Here is a 16,975-nt window from a genome sequence, read left to right as displayed (position 1 = left end):
AAATGTAAGGAAAGGATGATTTGTTCCAGGAACAGTTCCACTGACAAATTAGGGATCTTTTATAGTAATACAAACTTTATTTAATAACACAGTTTAGCTCAGACTCTAGCAAATGAAGCAGCATAACTATTAACAATTGAACAATTTGAAACTAACATAATTTTTAACTCATCGCTGTTTCAGTTCCAAATAAGCAACATTCCTCTTATAGACATAGAATGTTATTTTAAATGTAGTTAGCGCCCATAAATATACTTGCTGTATTGAGTGTAGATAGTCCTGAAGCTTTCAGAGCACTTTGCAGAACTGTCTTCAAACAGACCCCAGCCAGAACTAAAAAGCTGCTTCTCTGCTGAAGATTTCGCTCCCCCAATTAACCACATCATCACATGGCCCTGCCTCCCAAACCCACATTCCATTCCTTTAATCAAAAACCCCAGGAGATTTTTTTTGTAAAGAAAAGTCATTTACTAAGTATCTTAGTAAACACTACATGGCTAAAATGAATAATTATCCTTCTCTCTCAGCATCTGAGCTGTATTCTTTCCAGACATACCAACTACCTATAGCATAAATCTGTACTTTTAAATATCCCCCTTAAACACAAAAAACTATATAATAATATAAATAGCACCACTATCATCACACATGAAATCTTTTATCTTTTCCTGCATAGGCAGAGAAAGTCTTAGCTTTGTACCTCATCTGAAAGACAGCACAGCCAGCAATGCAGATGCCCATCAGTATTGCACAGAAGTGATAGGAAAGGTTTTGTCCTTCAGTCTCTGGAATGAGCTTTGAACCTATGATTTCTGACTCAGTGCCACCACTGAGCAGACTTGACGTCTAAATTGTTGGTTTTTGGCTGAGTTAGTTCTAATCATGTAAGGAGGCAGTTGTGGTCCTATAATTGGCCTCCTGAAGCCTTCCTTTAAAAGCAGAACAGCAGCAAAGAAGTTTCCTAATGATTGTTGTTCAGTGACTCCGACGGGTATGGTCTGTCGTGCCCACAATAATAGTCTGCAAAACTCATTACTAAGAATAGGCAAATTTTTTTAAGGGCAAGTTGGGCAAGCATGTGAGCAATAAGGACGTGAAGAGAATTGAGTGTTTTGATAAACAATTTAGAGGAGGAAAAAATGGGAGGAGGCTTTAGCAGAGCTTTAATACAGCATGGACTGGTTGGGCCGAATGGCCTGTGTCAATACTGTATAAGATACTGGAGTACTGACAGCCAGTTTAGCATCTGAATCCATAGTCCCAGAAAGATCATGCACCTTCTTGGGAGGAGAGAAAAAGTGCATAGAAATAGTGCTCAGTCTAAATTTCACAATACACCTTTAGATTAGTTAAGTTATGCACTCAGCGATTTTTTTTCATAGGTATAAGTTTTAAGGATATAAACTAAGGGTTTAGAATGTAGAACTCCTAGAACAGCTTCTTTCAAACTTTTTTCCATGTGCGAGTCTGTCTATAGATATTGGCAACTTTCAGGGATCTTCAGGGACTTGCAAAATGCAGTATGCCTAAAGCAAAAGAAAATTATACTGTTAACAAAGAAAATACATACAGCAACAGATATCGTGTCAATGTGTGAATAAAGATTGAGAATACAGAAGAAAGAATTCTCAATGCACTGTCTGCTCTGTGGACACTCCAAGCAATCCTCTTAGACCCCAGCCTAAACATCTGTATACCCTAAAGGCTCAGTCTTTCAGCTTATTTGAAACACTGAGTTAAAGTATTGCTTTATAATTGTGTGTCAACAATCAGATGGCAGTAACTGAATAATAAAACTACTAATCTTATGATTCAAATATCTTTATACTGCACCCTCATTATTCTCTAAACCAACCGAAGTTCTGCATAGGATTCTATTGAGTTGATGGCATTCCTTTGTACCTACTGCTTCTAATAAAGTTACATTTTTAGCCTACCTCTAACCAAAGCAAAATATGAACAGATACCACCACGGTGCAGAATACTGAGAGATCCAGATAGAGTGGACATGTAGAGGATGTCTCCACTAGTGGGAGAGACTAGAACTCAAGGACACAACCACAGATTAAAGGGACAGTCCTTTAAAACTGAGATGAGGAGGAATTTCTTCAGCCAGAGAGTGGTGAATCTGTAGAACTCATTGCCACAGAGGGCTGTGAAGGCTGGGTCATTGAATGTCTTTAAGACCGAGATAGATAGGTTCTTGATCAATAAAGGGATCAAGGGTTATGGGGAGGATGAGAATCATATTGACCAGAATTGAATGGCAGAGCAGACTCGATGGGTCGAATGGCCTAATTCCGCTCCTATGTCTTACAGTCTGTCAATAATACCAAAGAAGGAATGGGTTAAAAACAATTATTTAAATTTTTCAGAAATAATGTTCCAATGTATCCAAGCTCACTCCTACTCCCAAAAAACACTCGAATTAAACCCCTCCAATTTTGTATATGTAGTCATCAGCATGGAGTTCACCTTCTTGAAAACAATATGTTTTTAATATTGCGAAAATAATGCATGGTAACTGGTCAAATCAAGTTCCATTCATGAATTGAGATTTGACAAAGAAATATTGACACTTGCTTCACAAAAGTCATCATAAAGGAATCATTTTGTCACCCTGAAGTGATCTTAAGGTATATTAAAGGATTTAAACAATAATTTTATTTCTCAGGCTTTATGCAAAAATTGTTGCAAATTTTATTATTTTGCTTTGATGCACACATACATACATCCATCTTTTCCTGACTTATTTCTGCACTTCAATTTCTTTCCACTTTTCCTGTATTTACAGTTTCTTTAAACTTATTGAAAGTTTAAGATTTTTCTCTATTTTAATTTTCTTGATGCAGAAGAGATTGTTCCAGTTGAAATAATTTACTTCAAAACTCGATGCTGAAATTCATGCACAGACTTGTACAGCTTCATTTCGGAGGTCCTAATGATCTGGTTATTACAAGGTTTTGGGAGTCTTATTTTTCTTGTTCCCCATCTGAAGCAGGTAGAAGATGCATTTATTATTTATGAAGATACATAAATAATAAATGCAAAATAAGGCACGCTTGCAACACACCTTGTTGATGAGGAATTTTGGCACAACAGTGCTGAATGCTGCAACACCTGCCACTGACGTGGGGAATAAAATTTGTTGAATTCTCACTCTATTCCCATTCCATGTCCAACTGAGTTAGGACTGGGAGACAAAAAACAGAAAATGCTGGAAAATCCCAGCAGGTCTGACAGCATCTGTGGGGAGAGAATTGAGCCAACTTTTCAAGTCTAGATGACCCTTTGTCTGAGTGAAGAGCAAACAGAATCAGCAGAGATTTATACTATGAGGGTGGCCATTTGTGGGGTTGGGGAGGGGTAGTGGATTGGGACAGTGGGAATGCAAATGAGGATACAGAGGCTGAGAAGGTGCTAAAAGTGTCCATCAAGTGATCGGAATGTGTGAGGTACAGGTGGCATAGGGACTGCCTGGGGATTCTGGTAGTTGCCCTAAAAGGAGACAATAAGGAGAGCTGGAATGGAGAAGTGGAAAAATGGAAGCGAGAAGGATGGATGATCAAATGGATGAATGAGATAAATCAAAATGAAATAAAACAAATGGAAGTGGGGTGAAGATGGAAGATAGAGTTCGCGCTCTGAAGTCATTGAATTCAGTGTTCAATATGGAAGATTGTAAAGTGCCCAATTAGAAGATGAGGTGCTATCCCTCTAGTTTGTGTTGGGGTTCACTAGCATATTGCCCCTCTTCCCCTTTCAGGGCAATTGTCAGAATCCCTATACCATCTTTATTCTACCATTCACACATTCTGATAACTCATTGGACACTTCTAGCACCTTCTCAGCCTTCTGTATCCTAATTTACATTGCCTTTGTCCCATTCCACCCCACCAGCACCACGCCACCCCTCCCCCCACCCTTTATTGTACAGATCTCTGCTTTTTTCTTTGCTCTTAGCTATGACAAATGGTCATGTTGACTTGAAATGTTGGCTCCATTCTCTCCCCACAGATGCTGTTAGACCTGCTGAGATTCTCCAGCATTTTCTGTTTTTGTTTCAGATTCCAGCATCTGTTTTTATTATGGGACTGGGAGACTTTGAGCCGGGGAAGGAAAACATTATATGGTGCTTCATATCTGAACAATTCTAACAGGGCATAGCAACAAAGGCTATTGAATATAATTTAGGAAGAAGTAGAGCATCTCCGTTCTTATTAGAGAGATGTCAGGGTCATGTGCTTTTTCTCATTATTGTCTAAATTTCAGTTCAGTATAAGTAGGGCAGATTCCACAGTACATAAAACTGATATGTGTCCTTGAATTGCTGTCACTGAAATTGTTAAGTATTATACCCCAGTTCCTTGCTGCCAGTGCTCCACACAGATTTGACAACCATGGATTTAATGTACATTTGAGATTTATATTTAGTTGCTATGAAATGGTAAACACAATTTTAAATAATCATTTGGCAAAGGATCATTTGTACAGTTTATGTTGAGTCACATTGGCAGCATTTCCCTATCTGGATTGGCCTCCTCCATAGTTTGAAGTTAAGGATATGGTAGCACTGAATGTTTGTTTGAATCCAGGGGGGCAAACTTTCTCCTAAGTTGAGGCAATATCTTTGGCATTGGTATTGGTAATGATGCAGCTGCTTTGGAGGGCTTTCTCCAGTGGCTAAACCTGTTGTTAGAAATGGCAATGTTTAGTATAAGTGTGAAATAAGTAATAAATCAGCACAGTGAAGCTGTAACTATTTGCAAATTGATTTATCAACAGTTATCATATGGCATGAATAACTTAAACCAGTGCTTAAGTTTTTAGCAACAAAATACAAGGACAGTTTGTTTCTGAAGCTTGATAACGCATTATTCTCCTTTTGTGTCAGCTGTAGGAATGTGAGAGCAAATGCTCGCTCTGATTTTTATCGCAATATTAGTTTATTTCTCCATTTTCCTCACATTGATGTCCATATATGTCAAATTTCTCCCCATATTTCAAGCCCCTGCTTACTCAACATGTGAAAAAGTAGCAACAAAAACTTTTAGCCTATTGGAGTTCCTTCTGTTATTCAAACCTTCAATTTGTAATATTCAGCTGCATCTTGATGTGTTTGTTTTGTGATTTTACCCCATTTAAAGATCATTCCAAGCATTTATTAATCTCTAGAGAGGTTATTCACGGTGCATTTTAAATACTCACCTAAGTTACATTATAGTAATCCTGGGTTCTCTCATCCATGTTTGTTTGTCTCAAGCGTAGTGAGGTACAATTTCTAAAGATTGTCCCAATAATCCACTTTGAGCATTGTATTATATTTTGACTTGTAACTACCAAGTTATTTAGCCATATAGAATATTACAGCCTACCCTAAATCTAGTCTCTCAATACATTCAATACGTTGAATTTCAGGGGGAAATGCTTAAGAGTAATCTGGAATAGATTGTGGTAGAACATAGAACTGTACAGCACAGTACAGGCCCTTCAGCCCTCGATGTTGTGCCGAGCTGTGTCTGAACCCAAGATCAAGCTATGCCACTCCTTATCATTCTGGTGTTTTCCATGTACCCATCCAGTACCCGCTTGAAAGTTCCTAAAGTATCCGACTCCACTATCACACCAGGCAGTGCATTCTACACCCCAACCGCTCTCTGAGTAAAGAATCCACCTCGGACATCCCTCCTGTATCTCCCACCATGAGCATTGACTGATTTCATGGATACCACGGTTCTAAGTGCCATTGGCCAAACATCAAAAACTAATAACAGAAAATGCTGTAAGTACTCAACAAGCATGGCGGCATCTGTGGCGAGAGAAGTGGTTTTAACATCTCAGATTGTGACCTTTCGTCAAAACTGTTTTGTTCCCAGTCTCTACCACAATGTTGCATATTCAACACCATCCTATGCAGTGAAGCTACCCATTGAGCAATGGACTAATTTCCATAATAGGTTTGTTTTTGGTTATCCTATTGCAAAATGTCTGTTTACCATAACTGCCACAATGTTGATGAGTATACTCCCCTGCTAATAGATATTGCCAAACGTAATGATCTATGTCACACATGTCTGCCCTCCTGTTCACTAACTCAGAGGAACATCTATAATTTACCCACATGTCTCTCATTTTGAGACCAAAGTCTGCTTCCAGCCAATTATTGTTTCCATTGGACATTTGTGTATAAGAACCTAAATCCTTCACGTTTATACAGCAATGTTTCACTTCTTTAGATCTTCAAACATTCTGGAGAACAAACTTTTTTCAAAAGAATGAATATCTGAATGTGCTTTTTTTTAGAATTTTTTTTACAGAGTTGTAAATTTCCATGACGCTGAGTTCTTTGTGAGTTGTGATATGGTGCAATGTCCACCCTTCTCTAATGTGATACCAGCTATAGAGATTATTGAAGGTATTTCTTAAAAGTTCTAATTTCTTTCCTCCAGTTCTCCTGTGCTCTGCTGAAGACCTAGCATTTACTAAAGTATGATTCTGCCAATGCTGAAAGCCGTTGAGCAAGTGGCTTGACTGGATTGACTGAAAATGGCAGACTGGAGAGGCAGTATTAGGCAGGCTGCATTTAAAAGTTGATAAGTCGCCAAGACCTGACGAGAAATGGAACTTCTGACCATAATCTTCCAATCCTCCTTCGATACCAGGATTGTATCAGAAGATTGGAGAATTGCAGATGTTGCAACCTCATTCATAAAAAACTTCGAAGATAAATCCAGCGACTAAAACTTATACATTGTGGTGGGAAAATGATAATCCTCAACGTTGACTTAGGTGGATTAATTAAGGAAAGCTAGCATGGATTTGTGAAAGGCAGCTAGTGTGTAATCATGTAGTTTTATGCAGTAACAGAATATTGGTAAGGATAATACAGTCAATGTGATCCATTTGAATTTTCAAAGGGTGTTTAATAAAGTGTGACACAATAGACATGTGGCTAACATTAGAACTCATGGAATAGAAGGGATGGTAGTAACATGGATACAAAGTTGTCTGAGAATGAAGAGAGAGACTAGAGATGTATGGTTGTTTTTCAAAGAAGGTATACAATGGTATTTCCCAGGGTTCAGTACCAGGACCACTGCTTTTCTTGATATCTTAATGACTTGGGTATGCAGGCCACAAGTTCAAAATTTGCTGATGGTATAAAATTATGAGGAGAATAGTGCTGAAATTCAAAGTATGTAGGTTGGTGGAATGGGCAGATAAGTGGTCATTGACATTTAATGTAGAAAAAAGTGAAATTATTTATTTTGGTAGGAAGAACGAGGATGTGGTGTATATGAACAGAAATCGTTGAAGATGACAAGGCAGATTGAGGAAGTGGTTTAAAGCCCATGTCGGCTCCTGAGCGTAGATGATTATGACGCACTCTTCATTAAAAAAAAGACTGATTCATCCTCAACTCGAGCATTGTGTCCAATTCTTGACCCCACTTGTTAAGATATTAGAGAGAATGCAGAAGAGACTGTTCCGTGGATGGGGAAATTAGTTATGTGGTTTGGAGAAGCTGGGGTTATCCTCCTCGGAGGAGGATGTTGTGAAGGGATTTGGTAGAGATACTCAAAATCATGCAGGGTCCAAACAGAGTACATCAGGAGAAATAGTTCCCATTGGCACTGGGGTCAAGTAAGAGGATACCAAATTAGGGTGGCAAGTTCTCATGTCTTTTGCAAAGAACCATTTTGTTTTTACACAATAAGTGGTTAGAATCTGGAATTCATTGCCAGAGAGAGTGTTGGAGGCACATTCAATTTGTGACTTTGAAAAGGAAAATGATTCACGCCCAAAGATGTATATAAAAAAATCAAGGGCCACAGAGAAAAGGCAGGGGGTGTGAGAAGAGTTGAATTGCTCTTGCAGAGAGCTGGCATGGACTTGACAGGCTGAATGGCCTGTTACCATTTTATGATATTCTGAAACCTTTTTTTCAAAATAATTAATGTGATATGCCAAGTTTGATCATTCTGAATGATCCAGAGTAGTTCAATGTTATGCATTGCAGTTATGGGGAAAATAGCCAGAATCACCAGCTTGTAAGTTTAGTCATTAATGAATTATGATGCAGCTTTTGGAAAGGTTGATCTTTCATTTTGGGTCAAGGAATGAGTGAGAAATTAAAGTTAAAAGCTTAACGTTGTGATATATTTTGATCTAGCACAATTCTGTCTCATTTAAAACATTTTGCAATAGTGTTTCCTTATTGCAGCTTCTAGTTTACTCCTTGCAATTTTTCCCCCTCTACCCTGTTCCTTTTTCTCTCGTTTTGAATCTGTATCTGTCTGTCACCGCTCCCTATTGTTCCCTCATGTTTGATTGAAACATATTGGTCAAAAATAACAATATGCCTAATTGTGTTCTCTGTCACTCGCGCACAAGAACATAAGAAATAGGAGCAGGAGTAGGCCATCTAGCCCTTCGAGCCTGCCCTGCCATTCAATAAGATCATGGCTGATCTGTCGTGGCTCAGTTCCACATTCCCGCCCTCTCCCCATAACCCTTAATCCCCTCGCTTATCAAAAACCCATCAACCCACGTCTTAAAAATATTTAGCGAGGCAGCCTCCACCACTTCAACGGGCAGAGAATTCCAGAGATTCACCACCCTTTGAGTGAAGAAGTTCCTCCTCAACTCCGTTCTAAACCGCCCCCCTTTATCTTGAGGCTATGCCCCCTAGTCCTACTGTCCTTTCTGAGCGGGAAGAGTCTCTTCACCTTTATCCTATCCATCCCATTCATCATCTTATATGTCTCAATGAGATCTCCCCTCATTCTTCTAAACTCTAACGAGTACAAGCCTAGTTTATTCAGCCTCTCCTCATAGCTCAACCCCCTCAACTCCGGCATCAGCCTAGTAAACCTCCTCTGCACTCCCTCCAAGGCCAAAATATCCTTGCGTAAGTACGGCGACCAAAACTGCACACAGTACTCCAGCTGCAGCCTCACCAGTGCCCTATACAGCTGCAGCAAGACCTCCCTACTTTTATATTCAATCCCCCTCGCTATGAAGGCCAGCATCCCATTTGCCTTCCTGACCACCTGCTGCACCTGCAAGCTGGGTTTTTGCGACTCATGCACAAGGACCCCGAGGTCCCTCTGCACTGTCGCCTGCTGCAGTTTTTCTCCACGTAAGTAATAGTCCTTCCTACCATTATTCCTACCAAAGTGGACCACCTTGCGCTTGCCAACAAATCCGACAGCAACTTTAAACAAGGGTGAGGTATGCAGTTAAAATGTGAAAATTCATTGGTTGCTGTCAGAGATGTGCTGCTCTGCTGGCAGTTCTGCAGAAATAGTAACTGCTTTAATTTGAACCACCTATCCAAGTCACCTAGAACAAACAAGGGGAGGCAGTGGTGTAGTGATATTGTCACTGGACCAGAGATCCAGGGTAATTCTCTGGGGACCAGGATTCGAATCCCACCGTGGCAAATGGTGAAATTTTAGCTATTATTGAATTATCTGTAATTAAAAGTCTAAAGATGACCATGAAACCATTGTCAATTGTCGTAAAACCCATCTGGTCCACCAATGTCCTTTAGGGAAGGAAATCTGCCAACCTTATCTTGTCTGGTTGACATGTGACTCCAGATCCACAGCAATGTGGTTGACTCTTAAATGCCCTCAGGTGTGGTCAGTGAATGTTGGCCCAGCCAGGGACACCCAACATCTGCGCATGAGTAAAACAAAACACTCAAGTAGCCTGGCAGATTTTCATTCAGGATGTGGAGATGCCAGGTCTTCATTCAGACACTTTTGGAAAAGGAAGAGAGCTGGAATCCCTGTACAACCTCTATAAACTGAATTAGTTTATAACTTCAAACTTCTCAGTGTGCTGAGAGTCTATTCAACTTTTGCGGAGTTTGGAGGTGGGGCAGGGAGGGTGTGACCCACCTACAGTCAGCTGATGATTGATGATCTAAGTGTGGGCTGCTGCCCTCCAGCACTGACTCCTCCCAGCTGTCTGGAACTGTGTGAGAGTTAGTCAGCGGCAGCAGAGCAAAGAGTGAGCGCGGAGACCGCGCACCCTGAACACCGGGCTGTTAAACAGGGTTTCAATAGCAGCTTACCCAGTATGGTTGCTTTCGATGAGATCCAAAACCTTTTGCCCACTAAAAGGACAATCACAGTGGTCGATGTTCAGTCGCAGGTCTCCGCCGCTAAAGAGTTGGAGGTAAGAATTTTTGGATTTGTTGAAACGTTTGCTGAAGCGAAACTTTAACGTTGGTTTCATATGGAAATTTTATACTTAATGGAATTAGTTGTGTACCAAAATCAGCGAGGTTTAAAAGTTTCCTTCAATGCGAAGTTGTCTTTTAGTTACTTTTAAATACTCCTCGTCGGCTGCCCGAGCCCACCCCAACTGCCTCTCATTGAAGGTACTAAGTAATTAGGCTATGACCTCAGGCTACAGCTTGCACTTAAGTGTAACCAGATCCTGTTCCTCTCGCTGGGAGAAGAAGCTCAGTGTTTGTCAGGACAGTTGAGCAGAATGATAGAATAGTCTCTGCCAGCCTTTGAAAAGCCTCTGGGTGCCTGATACCAGTCCAAATAGAAGTCTTAACTGACATGTGGCTCCAATCTGTCACCACTTTAGATTGTTGCAAAATTGAAACATTGTTGTCTAGCCATTTAAGAGTATTGCATAATTTTATTAACTTTGCAAAATACTTTACCTTCTGATCACCAGTAGAATGTTAATGGCCGTGCTCGCTGTATGGAATGTAATTTAGATTGATTCCTCTTAACTAGTGTCCATCTCATTTATGTTGTAGAAGAAAAATGCTCAAATTTCTTAATGACAAAAAAAAGCCCCAAACCAGTCAGCCAACATTTTTGAAATTAGCCCATTTTAAAAGTGGAAATGAATTCTTTTGCTTTTTGTTCCCCAACCCAAGCAAAATCAAGGCCCATTTTAAAACATAGCAACTGTGCCTACCAGAACTATGCCATGTTGGTGTAGGCAAAGTTATTGGTTAACTTTGGCCAGGAATATTTTTGACATTTTATATAAAGCTGACATGAAATGTGACAAAATAGCTTTGCAACATGACTAAACTGGCAATTGCAGGTGATTTGAAGAATTATTCTAATTTTGCTATCTTTATTAAAGTCTTATTTTGCAGACTTAGACATTTCTTGGTAACTTGGCGGCGGGGGGAGGGCTGGTCAGAATTCCTGACATTTGACTTGTTTGATCATGTTAATCTGTGTTGACTTGCTGTTTTTTTTGTTGGGAATCAGCTGGAAATGACCTGATGGGTCTTTGTCAGGTTGCTCTTGTTAGTTTTGGTTCAGATAGCTTTTATACTGTTTACACTGGGAGGGTTACTTCCCCTCAGGGCTATCAAGCAATCACTTTTTTTCAAGCAATGTTCCACGACCCTTATTCCGCTTTCCTGTTTTATTTTCCATTTTGGACCACCTTAGATTATGATTAAAAACTTGGCCCTGTTTTCATGAGTTTTGTTTTCCTAAAACTCCACTCCAGTTTTTTTTAATCCTATGCTTTGCCAAGGACCTTGCAAAATAATTTGAAACCAATCTACAAGAATTAGAGTATTCCTCATATCCTAAATGGTTTTTGCTGAAAAATATTTTCTTTTGTGTAATATTGGACATTAAATCTAGCTGCATAGTGGAATAACGTGAAACCCTCTTACAAACTGCCCCATAACTTTCAATCTCTTTCTTTCTCTCTCTCTCCCTTTGCCCCCACCATTAGTAGGCAACATTTGATGCCATGCACCATTTCTTTCCTAATGACATATCTGATCTATTCCTTGTTATCTACAAAGTTTCGTGTTGAAGTGATAGGTGATGTAAGAGAGTGCTAGCTATCTCACTTAGTTTCTTAAAAGACTTTTTTATTCCCTCCCTTTATTGTCAGCAAAATGTCTTGTATCCATGTGGTCTACCCTCCAGGTAACTGACCTGAGATTGGAACTTGCTGTGAGTCAGAAGATAAATGAAATCTGACTGTTCCCACTGTGAAGAAAACTTTGTTTGCTTGCATGGGTTGACTGTGTTATATTAGCAAACAACATTCAGCATATTACAGAGTACACACATATGGGAAGCAAATCTACTGTAGGTAGAACCAATGAGATTTCTTTGTCAAAGAGCTGCCAATAAGTACATGGAGGTCACAAAGAACACAAGCACAAAATGGGGGAAAAAGAAAGTGGTGGACTGACCCAATTTTTTTTAAATGAGATCTAGAAAAGGGTGGTGAAAAACTCTGGTTATAGTACTTTTTAAAGAAAAGTTCCTTTCATAAATTAGGAGAATGGAAGTTCACGACTTAAAAATAAGTCTAGGTGAAACCCATCCTGATCATATTCAGGTTTAATCAAAATCTTAGAATTGAGATTGCCTGGTTAAGAAGGTGGTCCAAATTTGATCCCTTGTTGCTGCTAAATTAGTTGGTTTTACCCAGCGCAGCAGCAGGGCTGCCCTAGTTGACCTCTGCTTCCATCAGTACCTATCAATTTAATGATCCCTGCTGTGTGAGGTGCCAGTAAGACATTTGTGCGCATCCCAAGTTAGGATGCTGCCTTCAGCACAAGATATGTAAGCCAAGGAATCTAAATAAATTGTGTGGAATGGGTAGTTATTTTCAGTACAATAAGTTAATGTTGAGGGCAATTGTGTAACACAAGCCAAAATCCCAGCATTCAGTTCCATTTAAGATTATGAAGATTGATGCAAGATTAAGGATTAATTTAAGTGAAGTGTAATAACTATGTACATAGTTTGAGGTAGTGTCAAAGTAGAAATGGTATATTCTGTGTTTAAAATTATTCACAGCAGCATTTCTTTGTTTGGGAGAGGGCTGGAGAACTATAATTTGTGTAACATTGTTGAGATAATGCCTGTCTTTTGGATGTTAAGATGTAAACAGTGAAGCCCTTAAAGAATGGGGAGCAATCTGTAAATTGCCTTTTGTTTGGACATTATTAAACTACAATTACACCTTCATTCTTTAAGATGTCTGAGACAATATCATTTATAATGAACTCTGAATTATCTTTGCCAGAGTGACATTTTAAATGAAGTGTAGAACATAGGCATACATCCCAGCACCTTTTTAATGCAGAAAAATCTTGCTATACTTTATTGTGAAGGGTTGAGAATTAGTGGATATCAGGCTGACAGGTTTGTAATTTCAATTGGGGAATTTGGTGCAAACAGGTTAAATTTATAAGAATCGCAAACTTGGAGCCAGAGTTGGAGGGAGGCAAAATATGTAAATGGAGAACAATGGTTGATGAAATTTAGTACAATGTGTGACATGCACTAAATAAGTGGATGACTAAAGTCCCTGACTAAAGATATCAAAATAGCTTCTGTCAAAAGAGACTAAAATAATCAGTGGATAAAATGCTTTACATGCCCTATAACTTGGAACTATTTGAATGTGGGTATGGTAATACAATGATTGTTACTGAACTAGTCAAATCCCAGCGTGGCAGTTTGAGATTTTGAATTTGCTTCAAAAAAAATTAAAACCTGGAATTAAAAACAAGACAATTAATAAAAGACACTATGTCAATATTACAAAAACCCAGTTAGTTCACTGATGTCCTTGGGTGAGGAAAACCCACTGCATTTAGCTTTTTCGTACGTGACTCCTGTCCCATACCAACATTGACTGATAACTGCCTTCTGAAGTTGCTAAGCAAGTCATGTGGTTGTATCAAACCACTACAAAGAACTGCAGCTGTTCAACGGGCCATACCTTCATCTTCTTAAGGGCAAATAGGATAGACTAAATACTCCCGTGATGCCCACCTCTTGATAATGAATTCTTAACAAAATCAACAAAGCATGCTGAATAATATAACTAAAAAGATTACAAATTTGTGGTAATCATGCTTCAGTGCTCTAATGAAATCACATGTTGATTAAGATGTCCAGTTCTGGTCATCTAGCAATCTGCAAGGAAGCCATTTAATTCCTGAAAAAGTGTGAAGTGTTGTCAAACAGGGCTGGTGGGGAGAGGGAGAATGCAAAATGTTTTTCACCTTTTGAAAAAGCGAACCAAGCAAGGAACAAGATGTTCAGGACTCCACTTAATTTGTGCACATTAATTGTACAAGGGGCATAAGTTCAAACTTGCGAAAAGCAAAATTCAGTCTTGCGCCATAAAATTCTTGGTGCAACACAAGGATAGACTTCAAGGTAAGGTGGTGGCAAATTTTTCTCTGGTTGGGATTTTTAGGAAAGGTTTCAAAAGCATTATTCAATATTGTTACCTATTATAGAAAACATGGAATTTATAGTTTCAGAACACTCTGCTGTGTGCCAGTGTTATCCCATTAATTTAGCAGCAGTAACTCATGAACGTGGTGGCTAGCAATTGGCCAAATTCAATCAATCATTTTGAGATGTCCATTCCTTTGCCAAAAGCTGGAGATTGATGTTTGAGGGATTTTTCTTGCTACAGGATGCACATGTTGGAATTTTTTGATTGTCCTGAAGATTGTCCTTATTCCCGTAACATCCTTTGAAAAGTTTATAGTTTTGACATTATATAATTTCCTGTCCAACTGAAACAGTTTCATTTCAGGTATGAGATTTTATTTCTGATGTAGTGTTTTGGGAAATTGAATGAACGTGTACAACAACATCTACATAATGTCTATGGGAAGACCTGACACTGCACTCGTTAAAGAATTGTCTTGTTGCCTGTAATGCGACTAAACAAATTTTGAGGGCGTGGTCGCTAAGGACATCTGTTCTGATCCAACCTTCCAACAACAATCAATGGATTGCAATTGGCAGTAGACTGTTTACATTGTCCTCTGCTTGAGTTCTAGGCCCAATTATGGACCGAGAATCAGTTATGGTCACCAAGTAACATGTTTTTTAACTCTTATCTATGCAAATGAAGGGCACTTGACCCTTGAACCTTCTAGTGGCAACGGGAAGAGCGCTATAAATACTTGGATAACATACCCCTACATTAGATTGAGATAAGGGGTTGAAGTTCTTGTGAACGTGCCACGTGGATGCCAGAAATTATGTTTCAGTCTTGGTGGTCTTTAGACAACAGTGAGCAAAGTTATGATCTCCATCAGAAAGTCACATTTTACCATTTTAATCCTGCAGACAAGCAAACTACACATGCAGGTATTTAAATGTTCTGTAACTGCCATTGCTCTACTAGTTTTCCAACATAATAGTATGCATCCTCTTCATGACTGTCTGAAATGCAAAGATCTTTTTTATCAGTGGAAGTTGAGCCAAGAATCTCTGATGCTTGGATGTATGGGTGGTTTGCAACTTTGACAGCTGTCCTATATGTCAAGAGTGCAAAGAATTCACACTTTATCATGGAAACAAAAGGAACAGATTTATCTTGATTCCTGAATTCTTTCTGCTCACAGAAAAGCCATTTGAGATGATCTGTCACCCCATTGTCGGAATAATTCCTGTTTCTTGTCTTTAACCGATGGCTCGAATTGGAAATTGCTGCTAATTTGAATTTCAGTGGGTGGTTTTCATGAGATGGAATTAACAATTACAAAGAGTGAGCTTGTGCAGTTAACATGAAAAGTTAGCATTTCAAATTAACGACATAATTGTTCCATTGCTTTTATTAATTTTTCCAAATCTATTTAAACATTTCATTGACCGTCAACTTCAAGCAATTACCAGTAAAAGTTGCTGCCGAACAGTCTGTGCATCTTCCCCCATCGCTCAGTCAAAGAACCGGTCTTGCCACTACAAACCTGGCAAGTTTACTCTGGGACAAAGCTAGATCTCCATTTTACAGCATTTAAGCACCCATGTCTGATAATTGGTGAGCAGCATTGTCAACTAGAAAAGGTTGTAGTTCGTAGCCTTGATCAAAGGAATAACTTGAAAACTTGAGGCCATTTGGAGTTTTTAACTAGCCTACAAAGTGCAGTGAAACTCATGTTTAGGTGCATGGGAAATAATATTTTAAGACAGTTCACGATTATAAGCACTAACAATAACAGCAGCAATCTATCTGTAAACTGCCACAAAGGCGATTGATCGCAGGATGAAGACAGGAGGATTGAGGAACCGTGCCAGAGAACTGCAAAATGTGAGCAAAGGTCAAATGTCAGGAACATTTCTAACCCATCAGAGGAAAAAAAATTAATAAAAATAGAGTGAAAATAAGGGATTAGAAGTTGTGGGAAACTCGGTGTACATTTCTATCAAAGAACAATGCCCCTGCTAATGATTTTTTAAGACTTTTTCATTAATTTAACAATTTCCTTTTTCTTTATAAAAGTACTTAGAGCAACATAGGTATTTATAGTATAATCAGTGGTATGCATCAAAGTAACTCCACATAGTGTAATATTCATCTGTAATGCAAGTGTCTCTTCCAAGGATCAAATAACCTTGTGTTATCTATAGCATCCATCCAAAGATGGGTGTCAACTGTGTGTCTGCAATAAAAGGCTGCAGCTGTTTAACACTTGAATTTGCACAACAAAGTGATCCCTTGGGATGTGAAAGACCCCCACAACTTAAAACTCTAGCCACCTTGGGTTATCCATCAATATTGAATACACAAAACAGCAACCCACTGTGTAGAGCACTGAAATTGAGCATTTTCTGTGGAGAGCTGCAATGAAAGATTTGCAGAAGTTGTACTGAATAGATTTGTCTTTCTGCAAAGCTTGATGTCACTTGTGTGATGTGTTTGATTTGCTGAGTAAAGTGTTTATTGATCTTTTTAATGAGATTGAATCTGAAAGTGACTTGAATTTTAAGGTTTGAATGAAGCATGGTCAGAGCAGCTGGTAATTTTTAGGGAACTGCTCACATCAACCAGCTTAATCCAAAATGAGGAAGGAAAAAAAGGTTTTTGGGCTTAACAGGTTTACTAGGCTGATGCCGGAGTTGAGGGGGTTGAGCTATGAGGAGAGGCTGAATAAACTAGGCTTGTACTCATTAGAGTTTAGAAGAATGAGGGG

General features: G+C 39.0%; 1 protein-coding gene across 2 annotated transcripts in view; it reads left to right on the top strand.

Annotated features, from left to right (window-relative positions):
* Positions 1-16,975, top strand: part of net1 (neuroepithelial cell transforming 1) — a 128,680-nt gene that overhangs the window by 99,508 nt on the left and 12,197 nt on the right. The window contains exon 1 of one of the 2 annotated variants that reach the window (XM_080207672.1): positions 9,975-10,188. The exons of the other annotated variant lie outside the window; for it this stretch is intronic. Coding sequence (XP_080063798.1) covers positions 10,090-10,188 — 99 coding nt within the window. The 5' untranslated portion in view covers positions 9,975-10,089. Of the gene's footprint in view, positions 1-9,974; positions 10,189-16,975 lie in introns of those variants that run through there. 2 annotated transcript variants of the gene reach the window in all.

Source organism: Carcharhinus amblyrhynchos, chromosome 19 (genome assembly GCF_965287045.1).
Source record: "Carcharhinus amblyrhynchos chromosome 19, sCarAmb.v2.hapA, whole genome shotgun sequence".
Taxonomy (NCBI): Eukaryota; Metazoa; Chordata; class Chondrichthyes; order Carcharhiniformes; family Carcharhinidae; genus Carcharhinus; species Carcharhinus amblyrhynchos.
This window is presented reverse-complemented; position numbering and strand designations above follow the sequence as displayed.